This window comes from Pseudorasbora parva, chromosome 13 (genome assembly GCF_024679245.1).
Source record: "Pseudorasbora parva isolate DD20220531a chromosome 13, ASM2467924v1, whole genome shotgun sequence".
NCBI classification, from domain to species: domain Eukaryota; kingdom Metazoa; phylum Chordata; class Actinopteri; order Cypriniformes; family Gobionidae; genus Pseudorasbora; species Pseudorasbora parva.
In genome coordinates, this window is record NC_090184.1 from 6,709,024 (window position 1) to 6,727,440 (window position 18,417).

At 36.9% G+C, this 18,417-nt stretch overlaps 1 protein-coding gene across 1 annotated transcript in view; it reads left to right on the plus strand.

Annotated features, from left to right (window-relative positions):
* antxr1a (ANTXR cell adhesion molecule 1a) overlaps nucleotides 1-18,417 on the plus strand; it is a 74,218-nt gene that overhangs the window by 15,291 nt on the left and 40,510 nt on the right. Inside the window, exons 7-12 of the mRNA XM_067413049.1 lie at nucleotides 1,547-1,615; nucleotides 5,275-5,355; nucleotides 6,463-6,523; nucleotides 9,149-9,247; nucleotides 16,502-16,571; nucleotides 16,699-16,777. Of these exons, the coding sequence (XP_067269150.1) occupies nucleotides 1,547-1,615; nucleotides 5,275-5,355; nucleotides 6,463-6,523; nucleotides 9,149-9,247; nucleotides 16,502-16,571; nucleotides 16,699-16,777 (459 nt within the window). The remainder of the gene's footprint in view (nucleotides 1-1,546; nucleotides 1,616-5,274; nucleotides 5,356-6,462; nucleotides 6,524-9,148; nucleotides 9,248-16,501; nucleotides 16,572-16,698; nucleotides 16,778-18,417) is intronic.

Genomic DNA, 18,417 nt, shown 5'->3' on the forward strand with positions numbered 1-18,417 from the left:
GCTGGTTCTGATAGAAAGGCGTCAGAATCCACAGAGCATCACAGTTTGTTGTGTATGGGGCTGATTAGCCGTAGACCAGTCAGGGTGCCCATGCTGACCCCTGTCCACCACCGAAAGCGCCAACAGTGGACACGTGAGCATCAGAACTGGACCACAGAGCAATGGAAGAAGGTGGCCTGGTCTGATGAATCACATTTTCTTTTACATCACGTGGATGGCCGGATACGAGTGCGTTACTTACCTGGGGAACACATGGCACCCGGATGCACTATGGGAATAAGGCAAACCGGCGGAGGCAGTGTGATGCTTTGGGCAATGTTCTGCTGGGACACCTTTAGTCCTGCTATCCATGTGGATGTTACTTTGACACGTACCACCTACCTAAGCATTATTTCAGACCATGTTCACCCTTTCACAGAAACAGTATTCCCTGGTGTCTGTGGCTCTTTCAGCAGGATAATGCTCCTGCCACAAAGCACAAATGGTTCAGGAACTGTTTGAGGAGCACAACAATAAGTTTGAAGTCTTGACTTGACCTCCAAGTTCCCCAGATCTCAATCCAATCGAGCATCTGTGGGATGTGCTGAACAAGCAAGTGCGATCCATGGAGGGCCCACCTCGCAACTTACAGGACTTAAAGGATCTGCTGCTAACATTTTGGTGCCAGATACCACATGTCTAGTTGATCAGGGCAGCAAAACACTTTACTTTAAAGCATTTGCATGAATAAGAGCGTGATCATTTTAAAAGTGTACTTGTTAAGAAACACAGTCATGATAAGTGTACTCTCTTTAATTACACTTAAGTGACATATGATTTTATTATCTGAAAGTATAGATTTTTCAAAATGTACTTTTAAGATTTAAAGTACATTACAAGGGCATATATACAATAAAATTAAGTGCACTTTTTTTCACAAGGGGTGTCTTCACTGCAAGCAACATTGTGACCGCTTGCTTTGTTGTACACACGGTAAATATGGTCTTTAATGTCCCATATGAATTCATGCACATACTGGGAATTAATCATAACCCTTTTTTCTTCATCATCCTATAGCACAGAGTGTAACACTATTACAACCTATTACTCTCTAAAAAAATGCTGGATTAAAAACAACCCAAGTTGGGTTGAAAATGGACAAACCCAGAAACCCAATTTCTGGGTTTGTCCATTTTCAACCCAACTTCGATTGTTTTTAACCCAGCATTTTTAAGAGTGTAACTGATATGAACTATATATTTAGGTAAACAAATTAATAAAAAATAACAGCAAAACTTATGAGCTGTTTTATTTCAGCCGCACTCACTGAAATAATAAGTGTACTGTACAGCAGTTTTCCCCACCCCCATCTTCTGACCCAATTTTCCTTTCAGCTTCAACCAACAAAGACGTTATTCAGCATCTCTAATGATTATAATTACCAGCGTCTTCTTCATTGATGTTCAACTTTGCCAGTCAGTGCCAAAAGCTTAAGCTCTAAATAAGGCAGTTTATGGCTAATAGATTGCAGGTGTCTGAAGTGTTTCTGCTCTTGTGTTTCCTTCAGGCCAATCGCTCTCGCAGCCTGGGCGCCTCTGTCTACTGCGTAGGGGTAAAGGATTTCAATGAGACTCAGGTGTGTTTGTGTGTGTGTCGGTGTGTGTGTGTGTGTGTGTGTGTGTGTGTGTGTGTGTGTGTGTGTGTGTGTGTGTGTGTGTGTGTGTGTGTGTGTGTGTGTGTGTGTGTGTCTGTAAATCATTTCTTTTAAAGTGGACTTAAATAAATTGTTAAAATGTGTCATGTTTAAGGTTAAAAACTAGATCTTGGTACTTAAGCCTTGTAAGTTTTTCAAGGTTTGTGTAAATGATGCTTGGGCGTTTATATACTTGCACTTGTTTAAGCATATATATATATATATATATATATATATATATATATATATATATATATATATATATGGGTCAATGACGAATAAGGTTTTCAAGATCATTTTTTATTTTTTTTAAGCAAAATGGTTTTAAAATGCATTTTTATGTCCAAACAAATGTTTGATGTTGCTTCATATTGGTTTTACAGCTTTTTAGGCAGCATTAATTCATTATTAAACAAGATTTCTGATTTTACCACCCAGAAAATGTCAGGTGGTGCGACCATATATTCATTTAAATAAATATACATTTAATGTACTTAGCACTACTGAGAACTTGTAAATATCAGTCCTTGTAGTGTCTTAAATGCATATTGCATTGTAAATTCCCCTTTCATTTCTTTATTTGTTGTCTTTTTTATTCCAATTCATATAAATGGCTACTTTTCTATGTGTTCAAACACCAATTTTTCGATAAGGAGTTTTTATTTTTGTTTTTAATTGTTAAAATGGTTTGTATATGTTATATAAAGTTTTACAGTTATATTTCTTACTTTATTTTGCAATTGCAGTGGAAATTGATACATTTAAATGAAAATATGCTGGTTGCACCACCTGACCATGACCGGTCGCACCACCTGACGTTATGATCAATAAAGATTGATATTTACAAGATAAAAGTAAAAATGTCAATGCATTTTATTCTGATTTCAATTGCCTTTATTTTAATCCTCAGACCAATTTATGTAACTCAGTAATATAATAATATTTCATTAACAAGAAGTGCAAAACAATACAGACAAAACCTCAAGGAACAAGTTAAATAAATGAAAACATCTTTTATATGGAACTAGTGCAAATATTGGGCCCAGAATCTATCAATCTATTGTTCATTCAAATAGACACATTAGTAACAGTAAGTCAAGATAAAAATAAATAAATAAAAACATTTGATTATCGATTCTTTAGAACGTCTCCGTTACGTATGTAACCCTCGTTCCCTGAAGGAGGGAATGGAGACGTACGTCGAACGTGACCAACTGAAAGGGAACTAGAAATTTAAAACATTTCTATTATTAACATGTAATAACTGTGTAATTACCACAAAACATAACATCTTAACTTGAGTTGTAATCTATCTAGATGTACACAAAACCTTGCTTTTCTTTTGGCAAGGTACTCTGCCCTTGCAACTGGATCACTTTTTAAAGGTGTCATGAACTGGCTTTTTTATTTTTATTTATACTGTTGTCTGAGGTCAACTAATGATGTTCGTGTGGTTTTTACATTCAAAAACATCATAACTAATAAGTGATAGTCTACTTTCTACACTGGTTTTGAGGCTCTCTCTCCTGTACGCTGGGTTTTGATGGGCGTGTCACTGGAGACTTAGAAGTAAACGCTGTCAGTTCATTGGAGGGAAAGATTGTTTTGAAAGCGGCAACCAGAATGATTCTCTCGACCACAGGGCTCGAGAACATCTTTATCAAACAAACACAATGATTTATTTCTCATCCACCCGCGATTGATTGAAATATTATTTTTGTATTGCTTAGCCTGCCCGATCGGTGGATAGAAGCACAAACTGCACACACACACACATGGATGTGCTTATTATTCTGTAGAGGCGTGTTTCGTCAGTCGATGATGTCAGGATGAAGCACAAGACCGTTTGCTGGGCCTGGTGTTTATAAAAGCTTTTCTTTGACTAACAAGGAAGTTTTTAGCTCTGAAACTTACAGGATATTCTTATATTACCATGACCTTTTATATATCAAAAGCTCAAGGGAAAGCTGATTTCTCAATTCATCACCCCTTTAAATTAGCTCTATGTTGTGCTCTTTTCTCCTTGCTTGATAATGGCATCTACAAAAACAAATGAAAAAAAGATTAATTTAAAGATGCAATATGCAATTGTTTTAGTATCAGTGTTGGTTATTCTTGAAGAATATGATTTTTAGATGGACAATGTGCTTAAATGGTTACCCATACCATCATAAAATAAAATAAAAATATATATGTAGATTGCACCGTTAAACAACTTAATATCTTACAGAAAGCTTTATACATTTATTCAAATGTATTTAATATATTCAAAAACATGAATTAACATGACTTTTTTCAGTTCGTTTAACTGCTATTCTGGTCGCGACACCTGACATATTGGTCGCACCACCTGACATTTCAAACTCAATTCAAATCTAACAGGCATTAGTTTGGACACCTATAAAAATGTTTGACCATGTGCTCAAGGTTATACATAATTTTTTTTAATCAAATACACATTTTAATAATAACAACACATTTTCAAAGTTTTCCAGGGGTCATACCGCCTGACATGATAAGTTGAATCAACCTCATCATTACTCAAAAATGTCAAATTATCTAATATTTATGGGAGGGTGACTAACCTTGTTACTGCATCAAATGGGTCCTCTGGGGTCTTTTGTGTAATGTCATATGCTGTCACATGGTTTTCTTAAAGGAACATTGCATAAAATTGCGTTTTTATGTCGGTCGCCCTCCCTGACATTTGGAGAAGTCAATTTTTCGGACAAAAGTTTTTTAAGTGTTAAAATAGTTTTGAAATAGGACTGATACACCATTTTCGCTCATTTATAATGACTTTAACATAAAATCATGCCAAACTATTTAATTAAAAATTTTAATGACAAAATTAACCTTTTTATTGCAGTTTTGTTCTCTGGTTGCAGGTTCGGACGGTCGCACCGCCTGACATTTTTGGTCTTTCAAACACCAAAACTCAAAAACATCAATTGAATATCAATAAAATGAAAAAGGTTTCTTATAAAGGAGATATTGTAGATCAGTTTGATATATGACATGTATTTATTAAAATTATGTTTAGAAAAATAAATCATTTGGACACAAAAAATACATGTCATGTCATTGACCCATATATATATATACACTGTAAAAAAATATTGGTTTAACTTAAAAAAAGTAAGTAACCTGGTTGCCTTAAAATTTTGAGTTTATTGAAATAAAAACTGTGAGTTGATACAATGAAGGAAATTTGTTTAATAAATAGAAACTCAAAATGTTATTGTATCTGAACCACAATTTTTTTTATTAAATCATGAAAATAGCACTATTTGGCATGTTTCACTGCATCATCAAAAATAAAACACAAAAATACCCAATATGCTTACAAAATCTTTTAATAATATTTTAATAAAGGTTGTCGAATCTCAAAAAATATTCATTGTATTAACTAAAATTTTTAATTTCAATGAACTCGGAAATTTTAAGGCAACCAGGTAACTTTTTTTCTAAATAATATATATTCTTCTTATTATATATATATATATAATATATATATATATATATATATATATATATATATATATATATATATATATATATATATATATATATATTATAATTTATTTGTTCACTTTTCATAGCTGGCCAATATTGCTGACAGCAAAGACCATGTCTTCCCAGTAAATGATGGCTTTGAAGCTCTACAAGGTGTCATTGATTCGGTGAGTGTTATAAATGGTTTAATACAGTAATACAACAAGCCAAACCTTGACCCCTTGGGTAAAAATTAACCTAAAAACAACCTCTTGGTGAAAAACAGCAGATGTATTAAAGAAAAACACAGAACTATACAATAACAAACAAGAATATTCATTGAGTCCCGTGGGAAGATGACGGATCGTCTCCTGTATCAGAAATCTAACAAAGTCCTGCCATGCCCTCCCTGGACCGCTTTGATCCCACGGGCCGCTGGAGTCTGACCAAACACGATCAAAGCCTCGTCACCATGTCCTTTTCTTTTTGCAATGAAAGCTAATGATTTATATTTCTTAAGCTCTGAAGGTTGAAGAAAAGAGGAGATATTTGGGTAAAGGCTTGTCTCGCCCATGCAGAGGGTGACTGTTTCATGAGCCGAGACTGGGGTCAGTCCAGCCGGCCTCCATCTGCTCTCAATTAGCTGCATGCTGAAAGCTCTTGGCCGAAGCTCAGGAGAAGAGTGTCGTAAATCAGCAGGGACCTTGGGATCTGAAAGCATACTTCCATAGATGACAGAGGAAGGCGGTAGTCATGTAGATCAAAACAGTCTCGCCACACGTAGGTGCTGGTGTGGCCGATGAAGGCTATTTCCAGGACGAGAGGAAAGAGACGGAGAAAGCAGATGTAGATTTCAAAACAAAAACGCCACATGGGGATTGTCCTGTTGAGACACTCGCAGGAGAGGTGCTGCTTCCTTTGATTGGTGGATCCTTCAAGTTAAAACGGAGAGGTTTTAGTTTATTAAACCTTTCGGTTTGTTTTACGTAATATGAGTTTATGTAAGTTCATATACGTTTATTTTATCTTGAAGGATTCCCCAATCAAATGAAGCAACACCTCTCCTGCGAGTGCCTCAACAGCACAATGCCCATGTGGCGCTTTTGTTTTGAAAAAAACAATTTTTTCTCCGTTTTTTCTTGAAGGATCCACCAATCAAATGAAGCAACACCTCTCCTGCGAGTCTTCCCTACTAACAGTTTGTTTAATGAATTTAAGGACATTGAGTGGCCAGTTAGTTTTTCTAGGTCAGCTAACCTAAATGTTTACCTGCTAAATTTCTTTGTACTCGCCAGATCTTGAAGAAATCATGCATTGAGATTCTTGCTGCAGAACCTTCCAGTATCTGTGCTGGAGGTGAGTACAATTCTGTTCAGCTCAATAGATCAAAGGTTGGTTTAACAGTAGCGAACAATCCTCCAGACTAATAGTTCTGATTTTATTTGATCAAAAAGTGAGGTTTGTTTGCGTTTCAAAACATTTTAAAGGGGGGGTGAAATGCTATGTCATGCATACTGAGCTTTTTACACTGTTAAAGACTTGGATTCCCATCCTAAACATAGACAAAGTTTCAAAAACTAATGTTGGACCTTTGATGGAGTATTTCTGTGTTAAAAATACTCCTTCCGGTTTCTCACAAGTTTCGGCGAGTTTTTTTCGAGTATGGGTCGACTTGACGTTAATAGATCGGAAGGTCCTTTATGGGCTGTACGGGCTCTTCTCCCGGTAGGGTGCGCGCGCGCGTGACTAGAGGGAGAGAGGAAATGCACGCCGTAAACAGTCTCTCAGGTGCAGATCCAGTCCTCCGTGAACACTTATGACGCGCCGCGCTCCACTTTATTCCTATGGGTGACGTCGAGCGACTTCAACGCTTCTGCACAGCATTCCGGGAAGGCAGCGCTGCATTTGAACCGATTTGAATGCAGAAATGACGGGAAGCTTTAAGGCATCGCTTCAGTCGCGTCGCAAAGTGGATTTCCACGGTCACTGCTGTCACAGGACTTCACCAAATCATACCAAAGAAGTGTGTTTTTGACAGAGCGGTCCCAGCGATAAAGTTTCGGTCCTGCTTTGGAAGCAGTCGGTGAGTAAATCAACTTCAAATGTCTCTGCTATTGGCTACCGTCGCATGAGTAAACATCAGTAAACGATACGATCGCGTGCTTCGTCATTCAAATGCGCTAACGGTTACTCCATTGTTGTTCTGTATAACACTAGTCTGACTCTGACGTGCAAAACCGTTTTGCTCGCTACCTCTAAGGTCTAGTCACATACAATAGTCCATAAACCGAATCATGTCCTCATAAACTGCGCGTAAAGACACACAAAGGCCCCTAAATACAGTACATACCACAGAGACGGACATCCTGATGTTGCCGTTTCTCCTGTTCAATTTATTTCAGCCTCAGATTTGATTGTGGATCATTATCTGTATTAGCTGAGATAGCGATGGGTTTCTCCACGCTTGAGGACGTCACCGCTTTGTGCACATTCGTCATTCTTTAGCTCCGCCCACACGATACGCCTCCAGGCGCTAAAGACTCGGTACAGCCCATATTTCTTTTATAAATATGATAAAACTAAAGACTTTTCGGAGATATGAAGGATGCAATACTACTCTATAGGTACTCAAGATTGACATGAGATTGACTGAAACTGAGTGTTTCACCCCCCCTTTAACATCTAATAAAATTAACACACACTTAAACTACACAAGTGGATTTATATAATACATTACTTGGTATTACTTTGATAGTCTACCATAGACATTCTACTAATTATAAGTAACTTTGCAACTACATGTCAACTAACTCTCACTAGAGTTTTAGTAAACCGTCTCTGCTAACACTTTATTTTAATACTCCCCAACAGATACTCTACTAACTATAAGTAACTTTGTAACTACATGTCAACTTAGTGGCTGTTTACAGAATACCATTTTCAACTAAAATTGCTCATTTACTTACACAAAAGTTTCAATTTGTGAAAAACGTTGACATCATGTGCATGCATATAACGTGTGGGTAGTGTTTCTTTACAAAGTGACATTGCCAACTACTGGCCTGGCAGCAGAATACAGCGTTTTTAGTCGTTTTCCATGTGAACGGGAATAATTTTGACAACAATGTCGTCTGTATGCAAAAATAACATTTGTCATGTAAACCCTCATTCTACTAACCCTAACCTAACATGGTAACGCTTTAGTTTAGGGTCCAATTCTCACTATGAACTAGTTGCTTATGCATACTACTAGGGTATTGGCTTTTATTACCATTAGTACTTATAAAGCACAAATAAGGCCTTATTCTGCATGACCTTATTCTACATCCCTTAATTCTACACAATACCTAAACTTAGAAACTACCTTACTAACTATTAATTAGCAGTAAGTAGGTGTTTATTGAAGAAAATGCCGTAGTTAATAGTTAGTTAATGGTGAGAATCGGACCTTAATCTAATGTGATACCCCTTACACTTTACAAATGCTCTAAATGAGTGTTAGTTAGCTAGACACGTTGTTGTAAAGTTACTTTGTCAGTAGAATGTGTGTTGGGGAGCATCAAAATAAAGTAGAATGTCAAAAGTGGACTATCAAAATTAATTGTAAACCACTACTTAAATATGTTAATAAGGAGGCTGAAAAGGCACTTAAATTCAATTGATTTAAAAAATTATAATATTTAAATGCATAATATTTAGTAGTGAGAATTTCCCCGGGCAGTTTTTGCAAAAGCTTCATACAAACGCTACGGTATTAACAATATATAACAGACCTTTTTTGGCATGTGAACGTTTGCTAATGTGACCACACCTTAAAGCAAAATATTGATGATGCTGTCAGATATTATGCTTTGTGCCATAAAACGTCTTCCTCCTTTAGAAAATAAATCTTAAAATAAATCTTGCTCTGATAGCTCTGATAAGTGCCTTTCAAAATATGCTAAATGATTTAACATTATGTTTAAACTTCCTGTTTCATAGAGTCATTCCAAGTTGTTGTTAGAGGAAATGGATTTCTTCATGCTAGAAATGTGGACAAGGTTCTTTGCAGCTTCCGAATAAATGACACCCTCACCCGAAGTAAGTACAATGCAATTATGGCAGTTATTTATTCACCCTCGTATAATTTTAGAATTGGATTTCCAATTCCATGAAACATAAAATTGACACCAGGTGTAAACAGGAACTCCCTCGTCTACTTGTCCTTTTTGAAGCACTTTGGTAACTTTTTGAACAGTAGTTTGTTGGAAAAGATGTTTTGTGTTTCACAAAAAAAAGAAAATCATACAGGTTATGGAATGACATGAATTATAATTTTTGGACGAACTATCCCTTTAAGCCCACAATGCTGAATTGGTCTTGTATTACAAAGATGATGTATGCTGAACACATCACTGGCTCGATAAAGACTATTAAAATGGGGGTTAACTGTTATGTGGGATGACAGCAGTCTTATATAAGACATTTCCGTGACTTCCTTGCGTAATTACCATATGGTTGGAATGATTTGAGTCAGAATCTATAAAACCTTCTGATTAGCTATCATTTTTCCACCAAACGTCCCAGCTGACTCATTTTCATTGAAACCCTGGAAGGCAGAGCATGCCAAGACAAATGCCAGTCCCAATTGTTTTTTTGGATAATAGCAGTTTTTAAAGGCTAGAAGTTTTACAGGATGGATTGCTGCCAACTGAAGGAGATATAAGAAAGATACGCTGCCACACAAGAGGTGAACAGAGTTGGAAAAGCCTCTCAGGCAAATGTCAGCTCGACCCCTTGCAGTTTTTACTGTAAGTCTCACTTTAAACAGGATATGTGTCCTTTCTTGCACACTGTAGTGTTGCATAGCCTGGCGGATGAGTCATAGGCACAATGAAATTAACTCTTTCCCCACTAGTGTTTTCATCACTTGAATGCAAGTTTCATAAAAAACAACATTCTGAGCAATAAGCTGAGAAATCACGTTTTTTTGTCAAAGACTACGCTAAGATAGGATTCAGAACGATGATCAAAATACAGATAGAGTAGATCGAGTCCAACAACACCTCCAAGGCTTCACAGTCCTATAGCTCATAATGGGTCATTCATGGGTTTAGTAACATTAGGCAGTTTTGATTTATATGCTGATTAATGTTGATGATCGTGTTATTTTACGTATGCATCTGCTTACAAATGCTATCGCTTGTTTCTGCTTCTTCACATGTGCTTTGATCAGGAGAGTACTCTTTCAGTAGATGCCTGATAGCGTCTCTACTGTATAACAGTGAACACACAGAACACTGGAAAATTCCATCAGTGGGAGAGAAAGAGTTAAACTAGTATGCTAGCAGAAGTATACGGTGGCCCAGTAGTGCAGCCGTACTTAATTAAACCACAACTCAACGAAATCGCCACAACACAACGGAAATGCTCCCGACCACGAGGGGTCTCTCAGAGTGCGGTAAAGTTAGTTTTCCTTGCCATTGTTCTATAGATTGGCCAGTCTTACAAAGATCACTGCGATCAGTTTTAAGTGTCGAACCATTGTATATCGACATGAAATATCAATTCAAAATCACCTACATTAATTATAGCTGCATATTTATGCTCGAAAATGCTTTTACTCTCTATCACGGTGCTTGATGCCTAAAGGAACGTCTGCAAATTTCACCAGTAGGTTGAAACGTATAATTTTATTAATTAAAATGTTTTTTTGTTTAGTTTAAATGTTCAAATTCCAACGTAGTGCATTATTGTTTGTGTTGTGGCTTGTTTCTGTTGTATTGTGGCAATGTCATTGTGTTGTGGTTTAATTTAGTACGGCTGCACTACTGGGCCACTGTAGAAGTATTCTATGGCAGTGAATCGTAATTGATTTTTGTTTCAGTCTTCAGATTTGTATATTGGACGTCAAGTGGCAACCCACCCAATCACACAGGAAAACATAATCATGTTGAGGAGGCGATTTTGTATGAAGCTGCATGGTTTGAGTCGAAGGATTTTAGAAAGGTCCACCCTTAACCCCACCCCTAAACATTACCATAACTAAGCAGATTGTACAAAAACACACAAAAGAGTTTACACAAATTAATTGTATTTTGATGTCACCACTTGAGAACCTTTATAAAAAGCTTTGTCTTTACAAAAACAAAGAGCAGTTTTCTGCCAATGTTCACATATGTCCTATCCATGATGACAAAAATAAATTACCAAGGCAGTTATGGAAAAGATGTGCATGCATTGTGTGTTTAACAAAATCTGCTGTTAATTGCCTGGCAAACTTTCCTTTTGAAGTGAAACTATTAAAGTGATTCTATGTTGACTTTTCATATGCCCCGATACTGTAATGGTATTAAGCCTTGAGGGAGGGTCTCTTTTTATTCCAAACAATCGTAATTTCATTAAAATTGGCGCTGGTTGTGAGATCAAAGCCTTCATCTGCCTTCAATCTTATTTTAACATATCACTAATAGGTGCCAGCTTTGGTGCTTCACATCTTGCCTGTCTTTGCTTTGATTAATGCTGGACATTTCAAACGTTGCACCATGCTAAGTGTTTGTGTCTGATAATTAGAACATCCATTTGATGAGTGTAACTGTGTCATGGAAGTAATTTGAAAAAACAAACAAACAAACAAACAAAAATGATTTTTTCCCCTTCCGCTCACCCTTCAGCAAACCGGACCCACTTTCCAATCCTAAAGGCATCCAATTTCCAGACCTGCAACACATTTACTCTGTCTTTGCGGAGGCCTGCTGTTTTTTTTACTCTTGACCACTGTAAACACTAGAGTGTATATCCTGTCGATGAATGATAATGCCCATCATACACAACCTGTTCCACTTACTATGAGCCCAAGGCTGATTGCAGGCTGACGGAAAAGAACAGCGTGTGGGGACGGCGTGTTGAGCTTCTGACTTTCAGTCAGAAGATGTAGCTCTTAAAGTAGACCAACTAGCATAATATTTCTCCTGATTAAATTAAATTAATGTTAAGATTAGTATTAATGCATTCAAAATGGTAGTCATTTTGCTTGGATGGTATAATGTAGCCTACTGTGCATCTTTATGTACTGATTGGGCTAATATTGCCTCTACTTGGGCACTGAAGAGAAGTTTGTGATTGTATACTAAAGCTCAAAGGATACTTTATTTTTGACATAAATGTTAGCGTATGCAGCCGGATTCATAGCCTTTAAAAGTAGGCAAAGACTTTTTACACTATGTAAAATTGCAGTATTTTCTTTGCAATAAGTTTAATTACTTATTAAATATTTAATACTAATTAAGTATTTAATACTACTTATTAAATACTTAATACTATTTGCACCTCAGTAGTTTAGTACACTATAAAACGGTATGCAATAATATTATATTGAGTGCAAATTATGTTTTTATTAAATGAATGTCACCTTATTGCTAAAATAAATCCCTTACCCCCTAACACTACATAATAAACACTTAATAACTGCACCGGTAGTCACTTTAATTCCACTTTTCACATATTTTCTTCATGTTTATTGAACATAAATGCCTGTTGCATTTCCACAGTTATTACATTGTAAATCTAGCAATCATATTTTATTTTTAAAATAAGTAATGACATTTTTAACACCGTTGCTTGTGTTGTATTACCTTGGCCTTAAATGACAGAAAACGGGCTAAGGGCTGGTTCACACAGAATGCATTTTTGGTGCTGCACAGGTCAGGGGAATAATTAAAAAAAAACCCGCAAAAGATGTTACCTTATAAAGGTTGAACTTCTTTTAACTTAAAGGGGGGGTGAAATGCTGTTTCATGCATACTGATCTTTTTACACTGTTAAAGACATGGAATCCCATACTAAACATGGACAAAGTTTCAAAAGTTAAGGTGGACGTTTGATGGGAGTATTTCTTTGTCAAAAATACTACTTCCGGTTAGTCATAAGTTTCGGCAAGTTTTTTGCGATCATGCGTCCCCTTTGACGTTAATGGGGGCGGAATTTCCCTGTATGGGCCTTACGGACAATTCTACCGGAAGAGCGTGAGAGAGAGAGAGGGAGAGAGCGAAAGCAACAGCCTATGCCCATCAAAGCGCTGGCTCGTAGGCTGCGCTGCACAGGTAATGTGCACAATTAACAATGACATCAAAAAGTGCGTTTTTGGTTGCCAGACCAAGACAGTCCTGCACAGATTCCCCCAAAACCCCGCGGTAAGGCAACAGTGGATGTAATTTGCTTTTCCGGATCAGCAACTGAGTTGCGCGAATGTTTATATCTGTTCGCTGCATTTCGGTGCCGACTGTTTCATAAACAAGGCCCAGCTTGACGCCGGATTTTCCAATCGCCTAATGCTGAAGGATGGAGCAGTCCCAACGTTAGAAGGGTGAGTGAGACTGCTTCAAATGTCTGTGTCTATGCTCATCAAGTAGCCCAAACATGATCACGTATAGTTACTATATATATTACTATATATAGAAATTGATCAATGGAGCATGCGATGTGTAGTGCGTGTACATTTGTTTAGCTGGCCACTATATGTGTAACTTTATGTTTGTGTATTGTAAAAGCACTCAACAATACACAAAGAGGGGGGAAATATGTTGAACTAAATAAGCGCGCTTCTTCATTCAAATGCGCTACTATTCCGTGTCTTTCTATGTAAACACTAACTTAACCTGTCTACACAAACCACGCGTAAACACACAAACACACGTGCACAACTGCACTTCCCACATGTACACCTTCAAAGACAAAAATACGACGATATAATTCAAGTATAAATATGTAAATAACACAAGTCGCTAAGCATATTATATAGTTAGTGTATAACTTGTACCACATAGAGACGTCCTGCTCTAGTCGTTTTTGCTGCTGCTCCTGTTCAACTGCAGCCTCTGGGTCTGATTCCGGATCATAGATGTATGGCTGTATCTGATTAAAAGCCATATTTTTATTTTGAATAAAGTTTTTTTCCCGCTGTTAGGGATGACGCACTCGACTCAACACAATAGCAGCGCGCTGCTGCACACGTCATTATTTAGCTCCGCTCACACGACACGCCCCCACCCGCTCGGCTTTTTTCGGAAAGACTCGGAACAGCGCATCTTTCTTATATAATTATAAAAAAAATAAAGACTTTTCGGAGATATGCAGGATGCAATGCTACTCTATAGGTACTCAAGATTGACATGACACTGACTGAAACTGAGTGTTTCACCCCCCCTTTAAGCGAAGTGTGTTTAAAATGTTGTCATGCGTGAGATGCTGCAAAAGACGTGAGACGTGAGCGCAAAGGTTACGTGTCTAGCATGTGTTTAGCACGTTTACATTGAAAAACAGTGTAAAAGGTGCGCAGTGAAATGGAAAAACGTGTTCTGTATGAACGGTACCTTACGCTTCTGTGTTTCTAAAGGCATCCATTCTGGGGCCAAAGATTTTGGCCCCAATTCTCCCCTTCCGACAATCTTAGCTAAAGTCACGATTACCTTGATGGTTCTACAGACTCTTTTCAGATGTTCCTGTGGTGTGATGTGTGTTAAAGCGGGGGACACACCAAGCCAACTTCGATGAACTAGCGGCGGCGAAATCTGACTGTGTTGTAGCCTTGAGTCAGCTGCGTCTCGGTCAAAAATCTGTGCTTGAACACACTAGAAGGACTAAAGGCGACTGCCAACTAGCACATGCGTTCTGAGTCTGTTTGTTAAAGGGATAGTTCACCCAAAACAGAAGAATGCAAATTATTCATATATTTTGCACAAATACCCATTCAACACCCATTCTCATTAGATCCCATTGACATGCATTATACGAGCAACGGTTGGAGTTAAACATCTTCATTTGTGTTCTACTGACACACCTACATCTTGGATGCCCTGGGGGTAACTAGATAAACATCACATTTTCATTTTTGGGTGAACTATCTCTTTAATAATTGTGACTTTATTTCTCACAATTGCGAGTTTAGAATTGCGTCATATAAGTCAGAAGTGCAAGATATAAACTCACAATTCTGACTTTATAGCATGCAGTTTTGGCTCACAATTGCGACATTTTATTGTTATAATGTATAAAATGTGAGATAAAAAGTCTAAATTAACTTTATAATTTTTTATTCTGTGACGGAAACAAACTTCCATAGCAATGAAAACATCTTAAATGGTTGATATCACATTAATAAATCAGTACAGAAAAAAGTGAATTCCAACGAAAGAAATGACAGGAAAATTATGTAAACAGTTACAGGCCAGTTCACTAAAAAGTCACTTGCCATTTCCGGTCAAAGCTGCTCATACATCCATTTGTATACACTAAACTCTAAACATCTTTTGAAGATTTGATACCGCTAACCTTGCAAACATTGGAAAATCCAGAAACTGCTTCTTCTTCACAGGTTTTTGTGTGTGTGCATGCAGCTGATGGTCAGGGAATGGACTGGGGGCGGTTTGTGGGTGTCTAGACTTGCTGTCCATGACTTGCATTTCCCTTCTTTAACGTTCCTCAAGCAATTAGATGATTGCATAGTAAGCACATGATCTGTTTAATTCATCCTTTAGGCTTGAAACCAGGTCAGGTAATTTACCTCTTGAAAGGCTAGGATGTAATTTGGTACCAACAGTAGTTCTTATTGATTTATCACGCAAGTCCAAACCATGTGCACATGTCTTTAGTTAGTAGTAAAACATGACATTCCCTCATGTGCTATGATATGGGTAAACAGCCCATTAAAGTGCAATGACAACAGGATCCTCTGCCAGAACTCGGGTTCTTTGGGATTTGAGCCAACCGCCTACACCAACAAACAGCTTTCTACAGGATAAAGGAAAAGGCTGAAGTGTCATGTTTGTAATTGTCTTCTTCATGCTTTAACTGTTTAAAAAGCACCAATCAACCTCCAGTCCATTTGATTTCTTGGAGAGGCAATATGGCAAGATACAAAATTGCAAAGTTGCAATTACAAGAATGTACCTTTACATCTGCAGTCATTTGTTGTTTTTGGCCTCCATTGACCAAATCTCTGACCCCATTTCTCCTGTTCTGTAATCCTAGGCTCACTTCTCTTCCATTCAGATACTTTAGGGTCATTAGTGGTTAAATGCATTGCTTAAGAGCCCAATGCTGAAAGGTCGTGAGGAGCTTCTAGTCTCTAGCCCTGAGCATTAGCCACTACTAGAAGCAGTGCACGTTAAACTGAAATCTTAACTTTCAAATCCAAGGTGATAAAAATGTAGTGGGTTTCCAACAAGTAAAAATTATATGCAGTCTGTCCTCAACTAACCTCTTATGCAACAAGCAATCAAACAAAATAACTATCTCATGCAGTATTTTCCAGATTTGCAGTTTGAAATGTTATTCTGCCTTTTTCTTTTTTATTAGTGGTGAAGCCATTGATAGTGGAGGACACATATTTGCTATGTCCAGCTCCTGTTCTTCGAGAGGAGGGAACGTAAGTGTCCCAGTGTTCACCTTTTTGCATTCTTTCTAGTAACAGAATTTGAACTGTGGCTGTACTCATAAAGGAACGTAATGCAGTTTTCAAAAGACCTAAGTATTTTTTTCTGTGTGTATTGCAGTGCAGCCTCCCTTTACGTTAGCATGAACGAAGGCCTGAGTTTTATCTCTAGTTCGGTTACTATCACCACTGTAAGCTGTGTAAGTATTATTCTTACTCATCTTTCTTTATTTGTTTTTTTGTGTTCTTTTGTTTGACAACCAATGTTGGGACAGCTGCACTATTGTTGAAACGTTTGTAGCCAGTATAATCGTTTTTTTTTCTTTTCTTTTCTTTTTCTTAAAGAAGAGTCCTATGGTCAACAAGGCTGCCTTTATTTAATAGAAAATAAAGTAAAAACAGTAATATTGTGAAATATTATTACAGTTAAAAAAAATCTATTTTAAAATATAGTCAAATTTATTATTCAAAGCTGAGTTGGTTTAGGGTTAGTTGCATGTCATTATGCATAATTTAAAGTTATTACAACAGTAATAATAACAGTAATTATCATGTAACGTGTAACGAGGACTAGATGCTGAGCGATTTATTAGTCTGCTGATTGTTATCGGCTGAAATGAGTCTGTCACAGATATATCGGAATCGGTGTATATGCCGCCAAAATGCCACCGATATGAATGCGTGCCTACGTGTCTCACAGCGCATAAATATTTACACAAAATTATGTCAAAATGCAAGTCTTGTCGAGTATCATCGTAAACATATTCGGTTATGTCTTAGGTGAGTGTAAATAGGAGATCTGACTGGCAGACCGCCTGCATTTTTGGTCATTTTCACCAGTTTCATGGCCCACAGAATATCTTGTATTAATATCTGAACATGCAATATATCAAAAGAAAGAACAGACCCTCTGGTTTATTCTAGCTTCATGCATTCTTTTTTATCAACACTTGTAAGTTTCATGAAAAAGCAACATTTTGATTAAAAGAGCTGAGAAAATCGCGACTAACTTACCTACAGATTGGGATTCAGAGCGATGATCAAAACACAGATGTTTTGATTTATGTGCTGGTTAATGTTGATGATCATGTTATTTTACATATGCATCTGCTTTTTAGAGATCACTCGTTCCTGCCTCTTCTTCGCCTGTGTTTTGGCAATGTACAATGGCACTTTTATTTTCTCATAAAAGATGAGATGATAAAAGACGGGAAAAAAACACTCACGGCTCTTGACTAAATACATTTAATAAGGGTTCATCTATATTTATACACTGAAGATTATGAAGAGCTGTTTTACATTAGATTTTTTATTTTATTTATTTATAGTGTATGTATATTATGTATATAATCATTTTGTATACAGTACTAGTCAAAAGTATGGACACCACTGGTAAAGGATGTCTACATTTTTGACTGGTACTGTAATATAATATACACAAATAATATTGGCCGATATATTGATATCTGCCTTTTTTACTCCCTAATTTCAGTATCGGCCCACACAACCCATATCGATTTGACTCTAACAAGGACACTAAAATAAAGTGTTACTGTTTTATTCAGTATTCTTTGACAGTATTTATTTGAAATAGAATTATGTAACATTATAAATGTCTTCACTGTCATTTTTGATAATGTATTGGCGCTTGCTGAATAAATTAGCAATAGCAATTACTTAAAACACAAAAAATCTGAACCCAAACTTTTGATCGGTACTGTACCTTTAAACTGTAGCTTGCCAAGTATAGAAAAGTAGCTAACTGCATCATAGCTGTTTTAAAGGGACAATATCTATTAAAATAAAATATAACTTTCAGATTATATAAAACAGTTTAGGA